Source organism: Cucumis melo, chromosome 6 (assembly GCF_025177605.1).
Source record: "Cucumis melo cultivar AY chromosome 6, USDA_Cmelo_AY_1.0, whole genome shotgun sequence".
In the NCBI taxonomy this organism is placed as follows: domain Eukaryota; kingdom Viridiplantae; phylum Streptophyta; class Magnoliopsida; order Cucurbitales; family Cucurbitaceae; genus Cucumis; species Cucumis melo.
This window is the reverse complement of record NC_066862.1, coordinates 700,719-719,344: the sequence shown is the minus strand read 5'-3', so window position 1 is coordinate 719,344 and position 18,626 is coordinate 700,719. Positions and strand designations below refer to the sequence as shown.

Sequence of the window (18,626 nt, the reverse complement as noted above, 5' to 3'; positions counted from 1 at the left end):
TTCTTGTTTTTCAAATTTCATTGATCCGTGCATACAAATTGGATAATAAACAACCAATTATTAGCGTTCGTGTCTTAAGACCGCCTTTTGTTTTCTTTTGCCGTGTTGTTGCATGCATTTAAAGTTTTTCCCTCTAATTTTTATGTAATTGGACTCGTTGTTCTTTCTAATAAGGTAGTCTTACATTAGAGGGATTATTTTATTTTTAATGTATGACTTCGTAAATCTTGATCTCAACTATAGACCGCAAAAATCGATATTGTTTATTTATTTAAATACTCACATTTGGTTATTGATGATAATGGATATTAATTGATTTTAAGTAGTTATGAAGTAAAATTTTTATTATTACGATCGAATTAACGAGCATTAACAATTCAACACTAAAGATATAAAGTTAGTATCTAGTAAAACATATAATTAAAAGTGTCTGGACTAAAATAATTTAAGTATCAATTTGAAACAAATCATAAATCTTAAAGATAAATAAGTGATATTTTGAAATGAATGAGATATTGTGGCTAGTACATCGTAGGAAAAACTCTAGTTTATTGTAAAAATTATAAGTTGGATTGAGTAATGTGATAAAAATTGATCACATCCAAAATTTGACCTAATACAAGCCCACGATAGAAAAATTGGACCAAAGAAAAGATAGGGCCTTAAGCTAACTTTAGCCTAATATCTAAAAAGAAGCAAATTCGCCTAAATCTATCTAAAGCCCATGAATGTCCTCTTAGAGGTCTTGCTTTTTCGTTTTGCGTAAAAAAATTGATAACGAAGTGTTGAAACTTCAAGATTTGAATCAAAATAAATAAATACTCAAAAAATTAAAATTTTCTTATTAAGAAGGTTGAAACTAAAACTGATATTGAATCCACATCTTCTCGTGAACGGGGGAGTTACAAGTTTTAAACTTTCTCTAATGTTTGAAAAAAAAATCAATAAATTATATATTAGAGGTTGTATATTGAAATTATCTTTTTTCAAATATTATAATGAAATCCATACAAAAATTTGACAAATCTAATTTTATCGAAGATCTCGTGTGAACAAATTAGCATGCACGAGTTGCTTTCAACATGAGTATTTAAAGGGTATATTTTTCTTACTTTCATAAAAATTTCCCGGGGCCGGTCTAAGGACTCATTGACAAAGTCTCAATTTCAAGACTTTCTCGAACCGCTTTCGGTCGGACCGGCAAATTCTGCTATAAAAGCACGACGTCTCCCGCTCAGACTCGACTCTACACCATTTACCACCAAATTGGAGAAAAATGTTCATGAAAGCGTTGGGTGTCACTGCGAAGTGCGAATTTGCCGCCAACCATGGCTCATGGCCACTTTCCGCCATTCGACCACCGTGACCTCAACCGTCAACGCGTTGCTCCTTGGCTCCCTCAAAGAACACTATCTCGTGATCTCTAAAATGTCGTCGTCTCCGGTATGATTTTCGCTGCTTCGTTCTCTGTTTGGATTAGAGTTTTAACTGTATTCGATCGCCAATCCCTTGAATTTGGGTTTCAAGCTATCCGAATGTCGTTTGTTCGTCTTACTTGGCTACTTGTTTTATTTATTTTATCATCGGAGAAAGTGAGCTATCATTCTCCCTTTTCTATCATTAAAGGTGCACTAGACGGTAATGGGCCGGTGCTTACTAGGAACTACGGTGAAGAAGCGGTTAACGTTTAGGTAATGCCATTGGCCATTATTATTCTGGAAGGTGGAGAGACGATGAAATTAATCAGCAATGTACATTTTCTTTGTGTGTTATATCCCGATGCATTACGTATCCATTCCGTTTCGATGAGAATCAAAGTCGAATCCTAAGGGTTTCACGTTGTTCCGCTCGGTTTTAATGGTTTCGTGTTCAAGTAAGTTTAATGTCTTTTGATTGTTATAGTTTCTCAAGCTGTACAGCATAGGATACTGTCTTTAAGTAATTTGACGTCAATTATAGTCAATTACATTGAAGTCTTCTTTCTCACGTTGCAGCTTAAACTGAACAAGAACAACCCAACCCATTTGGATATGAACCTCTCTGAGTTGTTGGTTTGGTTGGCAGGTAAAAAGACTTCTGTTAGTTTTTCTCAAATGCTCATAGTTTATCGGGTAATGAGCTTATCAATGTATTCTGCACTATTTGAATTGTTGCGGTCGATTGAATCCTTCATATTATGTTGTTCCACTGGCTAGAGATACTTGCATCCAGCTCCTAGAAAATTTCAGATTCTTAGAAGTTAATACGCTTTGGTTGTAATTCTCTGTGGCCTTCTTGAATGATTTGGCTCGTGTTATTGTATGGTCTGGTTCTGTAGTCTTTTGATTTTACTTTCATGAAATCCATCTTTTATTTTTGACATAAATGAAAGCCATCTTTTATTAAAATGTATTTGGAAATGCCTGTTCATCATAATTGTCCTGGTGTCCAAGTGTCACGATGTCAGTTTTAGTTGGGTTAAAATGTCATTTGTGGCACTTGTCCAATTTAGTTTCCATACATTCAAACGTCTAAACGTAGCTTCTATAACTTTTTCAAAGAAATTAGAATGAAAATTAAGATTTATTAGAAAACAGTGATGGTGTAAACTACCAAAGGAATTTTGAATGAATATTAGTATGCCTCCCAAAGGGAAGGCAGGGCTGGGCTTTATTTATAGAATATTTAATACAAAGTTAGTTACCAAATAACTGAGTTGTCTACACCAACTGAAGTCATGTTGGAGATTTAAAAGTACATGGTTGAAAGTGTGAAATTATTTTAGCCCTTTTCTTTTCATATCGTATATGCTCGTTTCGATGAACCAAGTGCCAATTGTGATATTTTCTGACTTTATGATCTCCATATACTGTTAATGCAGAAGTATGTTATTAGAAACTTACCCTTCTTTTTCTCTGGACGACAGAGATATAGTTGAGAAAATGCTGAGACATTAAGAAGTCTCTCTTTCCATTTCTTCAAGCACGCCATAATGTGAAAGAAGATCAAAATTTTATGTGGTCGTTCAGACTAAAAGGGCTTAAAGGAAAGGGAAGGATGAAAGGTTTGAAGTTCATCAAGGAGCAGAAGAACACTAAAAAGAATGATGTCAGTCCACATTATCGTCCTAATCAGTTAGGTGTAGCAGGTAACGGTCTAGTTCATTTTAATCATGCAGTTGTGTTCTTCCGCATGTGATGATTTGTTTCTCCATGTTACTCCATGGTTTTTGTTTTCTGAAGTTCATTGTAATTGGATCAATCGGACCAATACATATATATTTACTAGAATCAATTACTATAAATCTGCAGCATCACTTTTTTAGCTTCTTTTTCAATTTCCTTTTGTTTTTGTTTTTGTTTTGAGCTCTAGAGTACTATAATTAATTACTATCAGAACATGTGTAGAATTAATATGTTGCTGTCAATGACTACTGTACTGCCTTATTTTACGTGTTAAAAATGAATTTGAAAATCCTTTTTTGTATTTTATTGATCAGATTGGAATTTGTTTTTATTTTATTCAACTTCTTCTTCTTTTAAATTTAAATATATATACACACATACATAAAAGCTCATGGAGGGATGATCTTTCTATGATCTTTCCTTTCACGGTCTGAAAATTCAGAATATTGTACACAAATTGAAATCTTTTGTACGTCAGAGCCTTTAATCTTAAAATGAATAGCATTTGAAGAAACTCGTCCTTTTCATTTATCAGGTAAACAAAACAAGTGGAAATAAGGGATGAAAACAGGTGCTTATTTCTTAAATAAGCTCATGGAGGTCGTTCCAGGTTCATACTGCATTCCCCTTTTGTTTTATTTTCTAAGCTCTGTTTTACAAGTCTGAGTATAATACTTTTTCTCTTTTTTTTAACTTTTCCTTTTCTTCTTTTATTCTCACTTTCACTTTTCTTCCCACTCGTTTTTAGGGGCAGAAGTTTAATTCCTATAAACCAGCCAATAAATCATAAAAAAATTCAACCAAAAGAACTCTTAAAACGGTTTCAAATAAATGTCCAAAATCAATCAAATAACACTCGAACCTAACATATAAAAAAGTAGTAGCTAAAAATTCATGGAACTTATCAATTAAATGCCAAAATCCATCTACTTGTGCGTTCAACGCGAGTATTAAAGAAAAAAAGGTATAAAATAAGAAATGTCCAGTTACAGACCTAAATTTTACAAATGTCTTGTTTCTCTAAATTTTTAAAAAATTGTCCGAATGAATCCCATTGGAAGCTTAAACTCTGTAAATTTACCAATCAGCCTATAAGTGTGTCATTTACCTTAATAAATTAAAAAAATCTGAAAAAAAAGAGACAAATGCGTGTGATTTAGAACTTTGACTAAATTATCAGTCGATCAGAGTTGATTTTGATTCAAAGTGGCATTGATTGCCAACTTGTAGATTTTTCTTTTTATTAAATTAAACCACATGTTAGAAAGGGCAGTAACATAAGTAAAAAAAAACCTTACAGCCGCACAGGTACAAAAAAATGTGGTCATTGTGAATAATGAAAGCAAGAAAGTTGATGATCATGCATAGCTCAACGGATAAGGACATCAATTCTCATCCAAAAGATCAATGTCTTGATCTCCCCTCATCATAATGAAGAGTTGCATTTAAATTAACTATTTAAGACTGAAAAAGGTGTTTCTTAAGTTAAAGAAATGTTGTTAACTGCACTAAGATCAATAATGGTTCAATTTTAAGAAAAAAGTAGCTAAGCTTGGAATTAAGGAATTTTCTAGAATTATCAAAACTTAACTGTGGATATCGTTATGTGATAGATATGGTGGAAAAAGTTAGAGGGTAGAATTAATGGTTTAGTAACAAACAATTAAGTTTTAAGAGATTTGAACTTCACAACAACTTGTTCAACTAAAGGGAAGGAGTGAAAAATGTTACGGGTGATCAACTTGGCAAAATCTAATTCTTTCTAATTTTCTGCTGGTAAATTAAATAGGCACAAAGGTGGACATAATGCCATTAAACAATGATTAATATAAAAATCACTCCTGATACCTTCAATTTTAAAAAGGTACCTAATAAAAGTGAAAGCGAGATAGAAGAACAAAGATTAACTAAAATGTGAAAGCTGGAGGAGTTGGAATAAAATTTCTAATATGTTTGTTCGCAAGGACTTGAGACGAGATATAAAGTAAATATTTTTTCAAGAAAACTGAATTAAAAAAGACAGCTAGGAGAATAATGTCGATCAATTATTTTCCTGCTAGGAGTTTAACATAGTTCTGGTGTGTGATTAAGGTGTGTGTGAAATTTCAAGGTCTAAAAGAATTTCTCTATACATTATAAATAAAAATTGAGCCATCATTTTTAAACCTACTTTTTCTTTAAGATAGGAGGTTCTTACTTTTTATGTAGCTATATGAAGTGAGCCTTTGCATGTGCCTTTGAAAAATGTGACAACTCAACATTTTTGTGGGGAGGCCTCATTGCAACTTATGGCTCTAAATGAACTCCAGATCTTTATGACCTTATGCTCTTCGCCAAATAATCATAGAGGAAATGATTTGAGAATTCACCAAGAATAGAGGTTCTCTTTCATAAGTTCTCTCACACAATCACAAGAAAACAACATGGAATCTACTCCACTGCACGTACCGTATCTAAGTATAGAGATGATCATCTGTCGGTTGGAGTTGGTTTTTCGACCTAACCGCTACCGAACTGCCTATGGTCGGTCTAGTAAGTATTCTAACCGACTTCGATCGTCGATGAGTAAACGCCAGTCGGTCGAGTGGGTTTAACTCTTTGAAATATTTTTTTGAAAATTTTTGATTTGGAACTTTTCCAAATCGACACTGATCGATCCCTCTTTCTCTCCAACCAACCGACTTTGGTTTGGTTGGTTGGCTCGCTATTATGCTCACCTTTGCTAATTGATTTTGTTTATTGGTTTTCTATTTTATAATATAAGGTGTAGCTATTGTGCATATGGCTTTCACCTTCCAACTTAATTTTAGATAATGGCAATGCAAACGGATCGTATAGGGAATTTAACTTTATGGTCCATGTTTCAACTTTAATTTTATATGATGGGAATGCCACCTGGTCCTAAAAGATTTAAAACTTTCTTCATGTATTGCAGAGCTGCCAAAGTATTTGCAAAGCCATGGCCAAGTGTCTATAAGGATTTTAGAAAATGGGCCGACCTCCCCCCCCCCCCCCCCCCCCCCAAACAAAAAGAGAGAGAGAGAGAGAGAGAAAAGAAAAGAAAAGCCTCTGGCACCTTCTCCAAATTTTATTTATTTAGTTATTTATATTGGTCCAAAGACTTCTTTCAGGTTCTTTATATCCTCCACAAAAGCTTTAATCATGTGCACTATCATTCATAAAGTTCTGCATACACGAAACTGATTAATTTCCCCTTTTCCTTATTTGCACCGTAATTATAGTCAAATTCAATACTAAAGTCATCTCCCTTCAATCAAAAAATGGATGGTTCTCAATTGATGTGAAGGTACACTTGACTAGATTATATTAGGTGAATCTATGTCCAAAATGAATAATACCTACTAACCCATTATAATGATATAGAAGAGGCTCATTCTATTTGATAATGGTAAATAATGACTAATCAACCCAAAAACTTTAAGTTGTTGGGTTACAAATTACTTTCAATTTAACTAAACCAGCATTTATAAATTATGACTAATTTTTTTTTTTTTTTTTTGGTGCTTTATGCTTATGTTCTAAAAGAATATTGCATCGTAGTGTATATTGAGCTTTAAAAAACATCGGTGTCATTTTCTTATTTCCCTTGTAGTCTTGAAACTATAGAAGAAAGTCCTCCACTTGGCTGCCATAGAGAGATATTTCCTTTTAGTTTTAAAGAGAAGGATCTGGAGCCTTTTTTTTTTTTTTGCCCCTTTTTATACAGCTTTCTTGCATAAAGGATAGGACCCAGAAAGGTGTGAGACATTTTGAAGAAAAGCAAGCAAGCAATGGGTGGGGTTTTGGGCTCTCCAAGCAAACCCGGAAAACCACTGTTTTTCATTTCATTCTTCTGTTGCTCTATTATACCAATTTCTTGCAACCCCAAATAGTACTTATTCCTTTTTCTTCATGTCGTTTGTCTTTTTTATTCTATTTTGAATCGTTTTGCAATTAAAGTTTAGGATATGAAATATCATAGAAAATACCATTAAAAAAAAATCCCAGCCCTTGAAAAGTGGCATATATAATTTAAAAGGAAAAGAAAGTAATAGCAGACCGTAGGAGAAAATCAAGGAGATCAGGACCGGAAACCCATGTGGAATCAAAAGTCTACAACTTTCACTGTTGTGGCTGTAAAATTTTCCTTGTTAATTACTTGTTAATTAGGTGCCATGGGAAAAAATGAAGAAAAGGACCACGAACACAATTATTTAAATTCGATCCGACAACGATTCTGACACTCAAACTTCAACTAAAGTTGGTGTGGTTATCGAATTCACCCACTTAAAACTATAGGAATGATCTTGAAACATCGAGATAATAAGAAAAATTAACCACAAATCTATGTTTATTCTCGATTAACTATTCATATTATTGATTGATGGTAACTCTTTGGCTTAAGTTTTTAGGTTGATTGACGAGTTGACATAATGATACGTTTATAGATCCAATTAAACTCAATTTATTGATCATTACATATAATTCCATTAAGATATTGTATGAAAGTAGGATTTCTTCTATGAACTTTTATATGCTCATTTTCTCCCCTTAATATCGGTTTTCACCTTTGTAATCATGTCATGGCGTTGCTCTATGCTCTGAAAAATAACCTAGCGATAAAACAACAATTAAGCCTTATTATTTATGTGATTTGTTAGGCCCCATTGCTCTTTTACAGAGTCTTCTTCACCACTTAAATCTCCCACTCTCTCTTGTATATATATTGCTCACTAGCTCCACTTTTCGTATCACTTCAAAAAATTTTGAGGTTTTGCACAAATTTCTGAGGCGCCCATTTTCTAATTTAATTTGCTCCGTATTTTGTTAAAATATAATATAACTTTCCTATCTCTCTCACAACCATGTTCAACTGGGTTCCCACCAAGTTCCACTACAACCCTATTAAAGGTTTGATTTTTAATCATTATTACTTACAAGTTACAATTATGCTTTCAAATCCATATAGAAATTAATGATATTGTTTAGTTCTTTAGAAGTGGATTGAACTTTGAACCCCTGTAAAAGTAGGGTAATTCAAATAGTTTTAGGTCAGAAGTTTCATTTTTTTCATTCAATTATGGTGGAATAAAAAATCGAACATCTAACTTCGAGAAAAGAAATATATGTTAATTATTACCGAGTTTACTTATCTTTTGCATGAAATTTTGTTAATTAAACCTAATATTCCGTGGACGATATTAATGGTAGAGAGAGTGTTACAAAAATTGAATGATAAAAGATCACTTTATTTTGAATTCTCAATAAATAGTCCATAAATTTTAGTATGTTAGTGGTGATTTTAGTTCCAAATAGTCGTGATTTTGTGTAACAATCTTAGGTCCTGAATCTTTGTATGGATTTAGTTCCTATCGTGGTAATTAATTAAGATCAAATTGTTATTTTGCTAACAGTCGAGGGAATAAAAATAGTATTTTTTACTCCGATTAAATTTCACTCTCTAATTATATTAGCTTAAACATTTATAATCACACAGATGGAAATGCGTCAAGAAAGAAGGGCGAATCTATCACGAAGGAGGCAAAAACACAAGGATTATTAGCAAAACAAGTTGATGAATTTGTTGATGATTGGAGGATCAACAGTGGCCGGCGTCATACCATTTTCTTTATGGGATTTGAGAAAGCATCAAAAACAAAAACTTATTTGAATTTGAGGAAGGAGGGAAAGAGAGAAAATGAAGATATTATTATTGTTGATAATGCTGTGGACGAGGATGATGATGAGTTGATCCCACTAATGTCGACGACATTTCAGAACAACTTTGACGACAATAATGGTGAATTTTGTACGGAATTCGAGAAGTCCCAAGTTGTCGTGGCTATTCAAAGACATGTCGCTCAAAGAATCCGCCGGAGAGTCACGCTGGCGGACCTGCTTATGGTGGATGTCCATGGGAACAAGCCTAAGCCTAAGCCGGAAGCGGAAACTGTGCCGGTGCCAGATTTTCAGAAGAAATTACCGGAAGTTGAGAAGGACAGAGGCAGCTGCTTTTCCGAAAAGCCGAAAGCGGCGCCGGAGCCACCTACGAGGAACCTCCGACGAGTAAGCACCGCCCATCTTATGATTTTTCTAAAAAAATAATAGTACTTTAATAATTAATTAATGACAAAAATAGTGTATAAGAAAAATATTCAAACAAGAAATAGGTGTTAAAATTGTGGACCAATCCACTATTTTCGAAAATTGGACTATTTTCTTATAAAATTTATAAATTTTGTTACCTACTAAGTTTTTTCATCACTTGGTTTTTACTTAATATATATAAATTTATTTGATATTTTTGTAAACATATATATATAAAAAAAAAAAAAAAGGCTGTTTGAGTTCAAAAGAAATTAAAAAAAATTGAAACTTTTAACTTTTAGAAAATGATGATTTCCATTTAAAATTTTAAATATTGCTTAAGAAAGTAGTTTAATTTCTCTTAATGTTTGTAAAACACTAAAAACATGGAGTAAAACACGTCATAAAAAAAATTATTAATCAAACTATATTTTAAAATACATATATATTAAGTGAAGATTACATAAGTTGAAAAAAAGAGGTGAGCAGAGGTAGGATGGAGCATTCATCATTGATGATAAAAAAGTCACTAAGCCAATGACACTTTTTAAACTTTTGATAATAAAATTTATAAATTCTATATGAACCAAGTCCACGAGTTTCTTGTTGGATCTCATCCACGAGTTTCTTCCTTTGATGTGGTCGTAGGGGTGGAATGTGGTGCTACGTGGGTGGAAATTGTGGTGTGGACCTAGCCATGATTTCCACATTTATTTTTGTCAATATTTTCCACTCTATCTTGCTTTTGTCATTCATTTATATTCTGATATTATATTCGAAATAAATTTTCAATGGTTCTATTTTTGTAATTTTTTAAAACAACTATATCATTTTTAGAATTAACCCTATATTACAATTTTTTTTCTTCTTATCTCTATTTTTTTAAAGAAATCTTATAATTAATCACTACAATTTATAGTAAATTAACTTTTGAATTATGAGCTTCAACGTTAAATTTATAAGAATGTATTTTTGTTCGATCATAATTAATGCATTTTTGTTTAATCACAGTCGATAATTGTTTTAAATGAAAATATTTACTAAAATATAGCAAAATTTAATTGTTTATAAAGCTTCTAAATATGAATAGATTTTGAAAGTTTAGGTATGTAATCCGTTTATTTAAATTGTGTTCATTCTTCAAAATCAAATTAAATTGTAGCTAATGGGGAAGATGATGAAGAGAAAGATGCATGCAAAGGTCCACAACGAGCAGCTGCTTTGTGAAGAAAATAAATTAAATGGAAAGCTCTTTGATCCAACCTCTCTTCCTATTCTTCCAGGTACATTCATTTTTTCTTTGGAATTTGTTTACTTTTAATCTATGCAAGTTCATAAATTTTTTTTTGTACCTTTAGTAAAGTACTGATTTTAAGGTTGATTGAGAGTAGTTTCAAATTATCGAAGTTAAAAAATATTATTTTAAAACAATGTTAACGTTTTTTCTTTTTGGAATTTTAAAGAAATAGTTAATAGATGTTTTTTTTTTTAAAAAAAAAAAGAGTTGAAAACTTATTATTTCATAGATTAATAATTGTGAAGTTGAGAGAATTTAAACTTTTAACCTAAAACTATTTGAATGAATAGTAAGAGTAACATTTTTCAAATAAATAGATTTGACATTTCTTTCTTTCTCTAGTTTTTGTTTGTTTGTTTGTTTTTTTTGTTTTTTTTTTTTTGTTTTTTTGAAGAAATAATCATAGACTGATTATCAAAATATATAGATTAGATGTAAAGCACTAGAAATATTTTGATTTTCTAAATATAAATATAAATCTTATGAAAAGAACCACAATTCATTACTTCCCTTTATTGTAGTCTCATCTCATGCATTTGACTGATAATAAATTCAAAGTAACGTCAGTTTGCTACACTTCCCATTAATGCAATGAGAGATATTGGAAAGGTTATATATATAATTTAATCTAACAAGTTAATAAGGTTCAGTAACTTCTTGCCTACCACCCTAAAGTTATGTTAGGTTTAATTAATTGAAAATGTGATAGGAAAACTTCACTACACAGATCAAAAAATGAAAGTTCATAGTTATTTTTATTTGGGTTTCCACTTTCTGTCATTGTTCTTAAAACTTTTAGCTGTGTATTTGGTTGCAGCTGCTTGTGCTTGAGATCCATCATTTGGCAACAATAGAATTTCCTAAAATTGTGGTTGAATTTTACATCATGAATTTATTTTCTAATTTTCAAGAATGTAGATGGTGCTGCTATATGTGAAAGCCATGTCTGCTGTTTTCTTAAGATTTGATGTATCATTGTGGGTTTTTCTTTTTCTTGATTTGATGAAAGTTTGGTGGTACCCAAATTGAGTGGATTACCTGATTCAAATTGGACTTCAAATAAATAATTACTCTCTCCTATGTCAAGTTGCATTCAATTTAAAACCCTTTTTATGACTCCTTCATAGTATCTCACTTTAACAGTAATTAAAACATCAATTATATATAATTCCTTTTTTATGACAGATTGATCTAACCTTCCAATATACTCAACTTAGAAAACTTATCTTCTAATTGTTGAAATTAAATTTGGACTTTATTAGGTTAGGTTCTTTAATCAAGTAAGAAACTATTTTGAAAGGTTATATCAATTTTAAACTTCAAACTAATATTTATAATTGTATAAATTTGTACCATCTATTATTTTATTTTTTGTATAAACATCGTGTGAGACTTAAAGTTCCAAAATATTCCTTATTGAATCAATCTAAATTCTCAAGTTATAAAGTTATTATAAACACTATTTGTCGTCTAAATTTCAGTACATTTTTGCATTAATTACTTCCTTTGTTGGGGTCAATATCAAATTTCATCACTCTCTTACTTATCATCTAAACTTTTTTACCAATGAGAATTGTTGTAATCGAAAAAAATTAAAATATAAGAGACTAATCCAAAACTTTTCAAATAGTAAGGATTAAATTGCAAAATTAGCATAATAACACAAGGAAATAATTACATGTACATTCCATATAATTTATATTAAAATGATAGATTTGACTTTAAATTGTAAATAAACAAACCACGTGCTACACGTGGCAAGGATATATGTATTTTAGAATTTATATATATATATATATATATATATATACACACTCACGTCCACTGTCTTTTTCTTGAATCTTGGAAAGCGATCCATCCATTAATTAAATATTTCTTACATGTCGACTACTATTATTTAAAGATTTTTTAGCTTACAAATATACTGAATTCTAATTAATATATATAGATTCACTCATTATCAATTCATAATAAAATTTGATATAATAGTAAAATAGTAAGAGATTATTTTATTAAATATTCATTAGAGTAGGGAAGGGTGAATTAAGAATAAAGAGAATTAAATAGGTTGCTAAATATATGTTATTTTATTAAATACTAACTACCAAATATATGTTTTTGGTATTTTACGACCTACCCTTTTAATGATTTTTCAATTAATTCATCTTAATTAATAAATATTTAACTTACCGCTTAAAATATGAAATATTTGTTCGAAAGGTGAAATCATAAAATGAAAATATCGATTTGTCTCTTAATATATATATATATATATATATATATATAATTGAAAATAAATATAATAGGAAAAAACGTTTAAATGAAGAATCACGTGGGGAAGGGAAATTAGAGGAAGATTTGGGGGGGGGGGGGGGGGGGGGGGGGAGTTTGTAAAAGAGAGGGAAAGCAAGGAGTGAAATGAAATAATTGTAACAACAAATTCATTTGGGTTGTCATCAAGCGAAACCTGCCAAATAAAAGTCGCAAGAAATGGCTTGGCTGGTGGTGCTTTGTAGTCAAATATAGAAGACAAGAAAACCTTACTGATTTCATTTTCTCGTTTCTTCATTTTCTTTCAATCTTTAATCTGTAAGAAACCCAACTTCTGTATCTTCAATCATCGATTCCTTCAGTTTTGAATTGGAGCTTCATTTTTGTTTGCACTTCATTGTTGCAGTTGATGGCTTCGGATCCTAAGCTTTTCGTCTTCGATGAAGTGGCTAAACATAATCACCAGGGGGATTGTTGGCTTATAATCTCTGGAAAGGTTTGATATATTTAACAATATCTCTTGTTCTTCTGGTATTTTGTGATCTCTGTTGTGTGAAATTATTATGTTTACAACTCAATCGTACTTCCCCATTGGAACAGTAGACTCGTATGAGACCAGATTGAGGTATGGCAGATTAAGCTTCTTTGTTTCTCCTACCCATCTTCACAAACTGATAGACTGGGTATTCGGTTTAAATACTACTTTGACCGAATTTTTTACTTTGATTAAAGTGTCAATTTCTCAAAAGTACAGGAACTAAAGTAAAATTTAATCCACGGGAGATATGCCTGTCTCTACTGCATGGCATTTGATGATCAAGAAACTTGTAGAGGTCGAGATACAGGACACTATGATCTCTGTGTAATGGAAACTAAATGCACAGAAAAGCTGTTAGTAAGCTCCAACTTTAATCGAAGAAAAAATTTAGGCTTCGAAATTATTGAGTTTAGCTATTTAGTAATTAGTATGGGTAGGATTTTTAAACTCTGAACTTTTATTATCCACAAAGAGTCTATCTCTAAAGGTCTAGGTGAGAAGAGACCAAGAGTAAAACTTGAAGAGTACATCTCAGAACTTCGACTAACATATTCTATATAGAGTGTTGAACTGTTTTTATGGTTTTTCGGGATGCCCTGTTTAATGCGACAAGTCTCTCGGTCTCCCATTTATACGTCTAGGTTTCAAGATGGAACTTGGGAATGGAAGACACATTGTAAGCCATGGGATATCACTAGAGAATGGAGTAAAATTACAGCTTCTGAAATTGTTTCTGCTGTTGTTATATCAATATTCGTCTACCAGATGTGCATATAATCAGACCTTTCCAACTTGACTGTCCAAATTTATATATATATTTTTCCTTATTTCTTCATATTGTCATTCTGTTTCACTGCTTTGTCCCCGTGCATTTCCCATGATAGGTTTATGATGTCACCCCTTTTCTGGAAGATCATCCAGGAGGTGATGAAGTCTTGTTATTAGCTACTGGTAAGTTTTGGGTCACATTTTTTCTCCTACTTGACTACTTGTCACTGTATTTCAAGATATCCAACAAAGATGATTGCATCAAGTTATGAATGATTGGAAAAACAATTTTAAATCTGTGTAGAGAAAGATGCAACCGAAGACTTTGAGACTGTGGGTCACAGTTTATCTGCAACAGAGGAAATGGAAAAATATTATATTGGCAATATCGACATGTCTACAGTTCCAAAGGTTGATTATCGACCACCTGCATCCAAATCAGCATCGACAGAAACCAAAGCAGCAACAGAAACAACATCGTCGAATCAATCTTCAGGATCTTTGATAAAAGTGTTGCAACTTTTGATTCCTTTGCTGATTATAGTTGTTGCATTTTATCTGCAATACTATGGTAAAAAGCAGTAATCGAAATTCTCAAATCATGGATGCCTTGAGTTTTGCAATAAGCCAGAGATAGGTAGACATCTCCTCATCACATTCTGTTAAACACACTCTATCTAGGTTTCTCTGCCCTTTTGACTCTTACTAATTTGTGTGTAGAGAATTTTCATTTGTTTCTTGTTTCATTCATAATCCTGCTTTTCTTTGTCTATTGTTTTACAATATTCAAGTTTCTGTGCTGATTTAACACACCAGATATATCAGGTTGAAGGTAGATGAAATAATGGGTTGTCTAAATTTGGTCCTTTCCCACTTGCCAACCCTTATTGATGGAATTATAGGAGCAGTGTTTTAACTCCAAGTACACAAATGAGAATGACAAGCATTGTTACTGATTCTGAAAGGATTAGAGATATCGAAAATTGATCTAGTCAAAATGATATTATTTCATTTTTTAGTTCAATCATTGCAAGGGTGAAAATTTGAAAGCGTATTCTCTGCTATGGTATGCATAGATTGCCATTTCATTTAATTTAAACGAACAATCTAAAATTTTTATTCAGCTTTATAAATTAGGTAGAGTTTAGTGCATGAAAACAACATTTCCATCCCTTCTTTTAGACTTAACGGTGCATATGTATGGTTTAGAGTTTAAGACTATTTGGTAGAAACATTTTATACTGATATTGGACTTAAATCATGCCAAGTGAACCAATTGAACTGGCTTATATTAACCAAGCCGATCCAAGAGTAAACAAGATAGGTATAGAAATTTAAACCTCCAACCTTAAGGAAAGGTGTACATTCTCATTACCGGAGCCATGGTTAACATCTGCAAGATTTGGCTGGTTAAAGCGCCGATGGTTGATTTCCATAAAATTAATCAATGTACATTCAAGTAGAATTTGAAGTTAACAGAAACCTATGGACATGCGCAAATGTAACTCCGGAAACTGAAGGGACAGAGATAGATGAACTAAAAGACGATTAAAGTTACTCATGATAAGCAAAAGGTTAGGGATGCTAATGGACTTGGCCTTCATCTAAAAAATTTCCATCTACGAAATACTATTTAAGCTTCATATGTCAGCAAACTGTTCTTGGTGACATAACGATCCTGGACCGAGTGAAGGGCCAGTAGTTTGTGAAACCCCAAGAACTACTCCATCAATGTAAATGGGAAGAAGAAGTTTCCGCCATACACATCCAGTCGAGATTACATCAGGAGGTTGAACTATTGTTATTTGACCGTTATTCCTATGCAACATTCCCAATACAGATACAAAGCTGCCTTCTTGAACATATCTGCTAAAATTACATGGAATTAGCTACTAAAATTATGGCCAAGCATAGTCAAACAAACAGGTCTTATCACGATAAGCAGGGTTACCCTTCTTCAAGTCGAAGCATTCGGGCTTCAGTAGAAATGTTTTTTTCTCTCAGCCATTTTCTCAAGGAAGGAGACAGAATTTTCCGGTGTCTTGTAGTATTAACAAGCTTGCTCTCAATAATAAGAGGAACTAGTTTACTACCGGGGCCGGCCCTTACCATAGCTCTAATACCAGTTTTTCTATCAGTTATGTAGAAGTCAGTGGAAAACCTCTGCCATGTTGAAATATGAGCACACGATATTAAAAATCTAAAATTACACCCATGTTTAAAACTAACAGGTGCAATCTGTCTAGATTCCCAAATGTAAATAGACGGAAATTCCTAATTTAGATGTCAAAAAAGAAAAATGATATTAAGGTATATCATTGATGCATAGATTAGCAATACAAGTTATATTTTATAAGATTCTTGTTCGGTATTCTTTAGAATAATAAATATTGAATTTGATGGCTCAAAGAAAAAAGAAGAACAGTAGCAAACTAGTTTGAAAATCTTATGCAAATCCTCCTATATTTGATTCTTCGGATAAGAACTCTAAACCAATAAGGTCGATGAACAGAATGGATGTCAAGATAATGAATACAACTGGAGACATTTGACTCATAAAGAAAATTGGAGCTAAATGTCACTTCTTTCACTTCATGCAGTAGCTTCCAAACAACATAAAGTGACCGACTGAGCAAGGGAAAGAAAAGGTATGCAAAAAAGTTAAAAGGTCAGGAAAAGAACAAAATCTCCATTGCTTTATAGTTGCAAAAGAACAATAAAAACAAGGAAATGATACGTTTCTTGGGAGTAGAATTTGCATACCTCACTATATACTAACCTCCAACCACAGTAAGGTTGAGTTATCTTTTGAAAAATCAGAGGCATTCCTCTATATTCATATAAAGAGGTTGATGCATAAACACATCCAGCAGCTTTTTCATAGGATGATTCCAGAGACACCGTTCCGCACGAAGCAAACTGAATATAAGAAAGCAGTAAACATCAATCCTCAAACACACCTGAAATATATTTAAAAACAAGAACGAATCGAATCCTGAACAGGTAACACGAAGCCCATATAGTAAGTACTTCCAAACACGAGAAACTACCACTCGGAACAATTTTTCTCCCTACGAAGTATGTCAATAACTAAAATTGAGTTCGAGATGACTTCTCGTGAAAATGCTCTAAAATATGACACTTCTCCCACGCACACTTTCATTGAAGAACCACCTCCAAAGAGTTGTTTAAGTATTCGAAGACTTGCTAAATGACTTTTAAATATCTAATCAAACATTATATATATATTTTTTTAAAAAAAAAAAAAAAACAAGTGATTATAATGAGCACAATACACTTTTCAGCTTTTCAAAAGCTATTCTTAACTCAAAGGTTTGGGTTCTTAAAATATTAAAATGTCACAAGCATACATTCCACAGGTGGGATAATACATTAAAAAAACACAAGAAACAGCCTGCTTCATATCGTATTCAAAATGCAACCTCACATTAGAATAAGCAAACCTAGTTAGGATACCAAAGCATATTAACAAATATCAAGTCAACAAAACGAATAATATATATATATATATATATATATATATATATATATATATATATATATATAAGGGCTCTCAACATACACTTCAAAGCAGAATTTAGTAGCCTCTCATAGCAATAAAACAAAAAAATATGCAGAAACAAACCAAACCCATCGGTCATACCAATTGAAAAGAGAAAATACAACCCAATGAAATTGAAAATGGTAAAGAAATTAGAGAGAAAAAAAGAAAAAGGAAAAATGGGGATTGAAGAAAATGAATAGAATACCCCTGAAATCTTAACGAGTTGACCTTCTCGAGCAATTGTGAGGTCGGAGTCAGGAAGGGAGTGAAGAAATGAGAGAATGGCGGTTTTGGAGGAGAAGTTGAGGCTATTCCAGAGGGCAAAAGTAGAGAGGAAGATGGATAGAAAGAGAAGAGAAATGAAGAAGAAGGCGTTGTGAACGACAACAAGGACGAAAATGGAAACGGAAAAGCCCAAAATAAAAAGGGGAATGAGAATGTAAAGAGCGGGAGAAGGAATGGGGTTGCAGGCGCTGTAATGGTGGTAGTGTTTTTCAGTTGGAGCTTCAATGGAGGAGAGGTCGCTCATTACTCACCCCTCTATCTCTCTCTCTCTCTCTCTCTCTCTCACGCACTGTAACCCACCGCTTTACTTGAAGTTGGTGCCACCATACTCAAACGGCTCCTTCTTTCTTCTCCCTGTTTATTCATTTTTTAAATTACCCTTTTGTCCCATCATAAAGGTTTTAAGCTTTTAACCCAAACTCTCAATTTCATTAACATCAATGGATTTCAAAATCATGCCATAAATTCACACTTTAGTGTTTGAATTAAACCTTTTCAAACTTCCACATTAGTAAAGATTAGTTATATAAATATATATAGAGAGAGGTCGAGTTACATAACAAAGTAGCAAATTAATTGTCTCTAATACTTCTACAATGACAATCCTACCAATTATATAGATATGGATGGTATAGACATTATCACTTGTGC

At 32.3% G+C, this 18,626-nt stretch overlaps 3 protein-coding genes across 5 annotated transcripts; 2 read left to right on the top strand and 1 right to left on the bottom strand.

Moving 5' to 3' along the window:
* Positions 1–518: 518 nt before the first annotated feature.
* Positions 519–11,664, top strand: LOC103483155 (protein TILLER ANGLE CONTROL 1-like). 2 transcript variants are annotated; one of them, XM_051085832.1, is made up of 8 exons: positions 519–1,443; positions 1,627–1,873; positions 1,995–2,064; positions 2,906–3,127; positions 3,700–3,774; positions 8,662–9,230; positions 10,414–10,534; positions 11,366–11,664. In XM_051085832.1, exons 5-8 carry the CDS (start codon positions 3,726–3,728, stop codon positions 11,377–11,379), a joined length of 753 nt encoding a protein of 250 aa, XP_050941789.1. In that variant the 5' UTR covers positions 519–1,443; positions 1,627–1,873; positions 1,995–2,064; positions 2,906–3,127; positions 3,700–3,725; the 3' UTR covers positions 11,380–11,664. The 2 variants fall into 2 exon arrangements, with proteins under 2 accessions (XP_050941789.1, XP_016898945.2); XM_017043456.2 differs by lacking the exons at positions 519–1,443; positions 1,627–1,873; positions 1,995–2,064; positions 2,906–3,127; positions 3,700–3,774 and adding an exon at positions 7,673–8,075.
* Positions 11,665–12,970: 1,306 nt separating this feature from the next.
* LOC103483149 (cytochrome b5-like) lies at positions 12,971–14,895 on the top strand. Of its 2 annotated transcripts, XM_008439621.3 has the most exons (4): positions 12,971–13,137; positions 13,226–13,315; positions 14,242–14,308; positions 14,430–14,895. In XM_008439621.3, exons 2-4 carry the CDS (start codon positions 13,229–13,231, stop codon positions 14,708–14,710), a joined length of 435 nt encoding a protein of 144 aa, XP_008437843.2. In that variant the 5' UTR covers positions 12,971–13,137; positions 13,226–13,228; the 3' UTR covers positions 14,711–14,895. The 2 variants fall into 2 exon arrangements, with proteins under 2 accessions (XP_008437843.2, XP_050941790.1); XM_051085833.1 differs by lacking the exons at positions 12,971–13,137; positions 13,226–13,315 and adding an exon at positions 13,329–13,714.
* Positions 14,896–15,526: 631 nt separating this feature from the next.
* Positions 15,527–18,304, bottom strand: LOC103483151 (uncharacterized membrane protein At1g16860-like). The gene is made up of 4 exons (XM_017043414.2): positions 17,896–18,304; positions 16,889–17,044; positions 16,077–16,288; positions 15,527–15,991 (listed from the first exon to the last, which is right to left on the bottom strand). Exons 1-4 carry the CDS (start codon positions 18,217–18,219, stop codon positions 15,766–15,768), a joined length of 918 nt encoding a protein of 305 aa, XP_016898903.2. The 5' UTR covers positions 18,220–18,304; the 3' UTR covers positions 15,527–15,765.
* Positions 18,305–18,626: the final 322 nt, after the last annotated feature.

Bases quoted from the DNA above. Each gene is read 5' to 3' on its own strand.
- LOC103483155 (XM_051085832.1), top strand. From the start codon at position 3,726: ATGAAAACAGGTGCTTATTTCTTAAATAAGCTCATGGAGGTCGTTCCA. The intron at 3,775-8,661 runs GTTCATACTGCA...ATAATCACACAG, and splicing joins GCTCATGGAGGTCGTTCCAG to ATGGAAATGCGTCAAGAAAG. The intron at 9,231-10,413 runs GTAAGCACCGCC...ATTAAATTGTAG, and splicing joins CTACGAGGAACCTCCGACGA to CTAATGGGGAAGATGATGAA.
- LOC103483149 (XM_051085833.1), top strand. From the start codon at position 13,622: ATGGCATTTGATGATCAAGAAACTTGTAGAGGTCGAGATACAGGACAC. The intron at 13,715-14,241 runs GTAAGCTCCAAC...TTCCCATGATAG, and splicing joins AATGCACAGAAAAGCTGTTA to GTTTATGATGTCACCCCTTT. The intron at 14,309-14,429 runs GTAAGTTTTGGG...AAATCTGTGTAG, and splicing joins AGTCTTGTTATTAGCTACTG to AGAAAGATGCAACCGAAGAC.
- LOC103483151 (XM_017043414.2), bottom strand. From the start codon at position 18,219: ATGAGCGACCTCTCCTCCATTGAAGCTCCAACTGAAAAACACTACCAC. The intron at 17,045-17,895 runs GTATTCTATTCA...TCTTATATTCAG, and splicing joins AACTCGTTAAGATTTCAGGG to TTTGCTTCGTGCGGAACGGT. The intron at 15,992-16,076 runs GTAACCCTGCTT...TAATTTTAGCAG, and splicing joins ATGCTTCGACTTGAAGAAGG to ATATGTTCAAGAAGGCAGCT.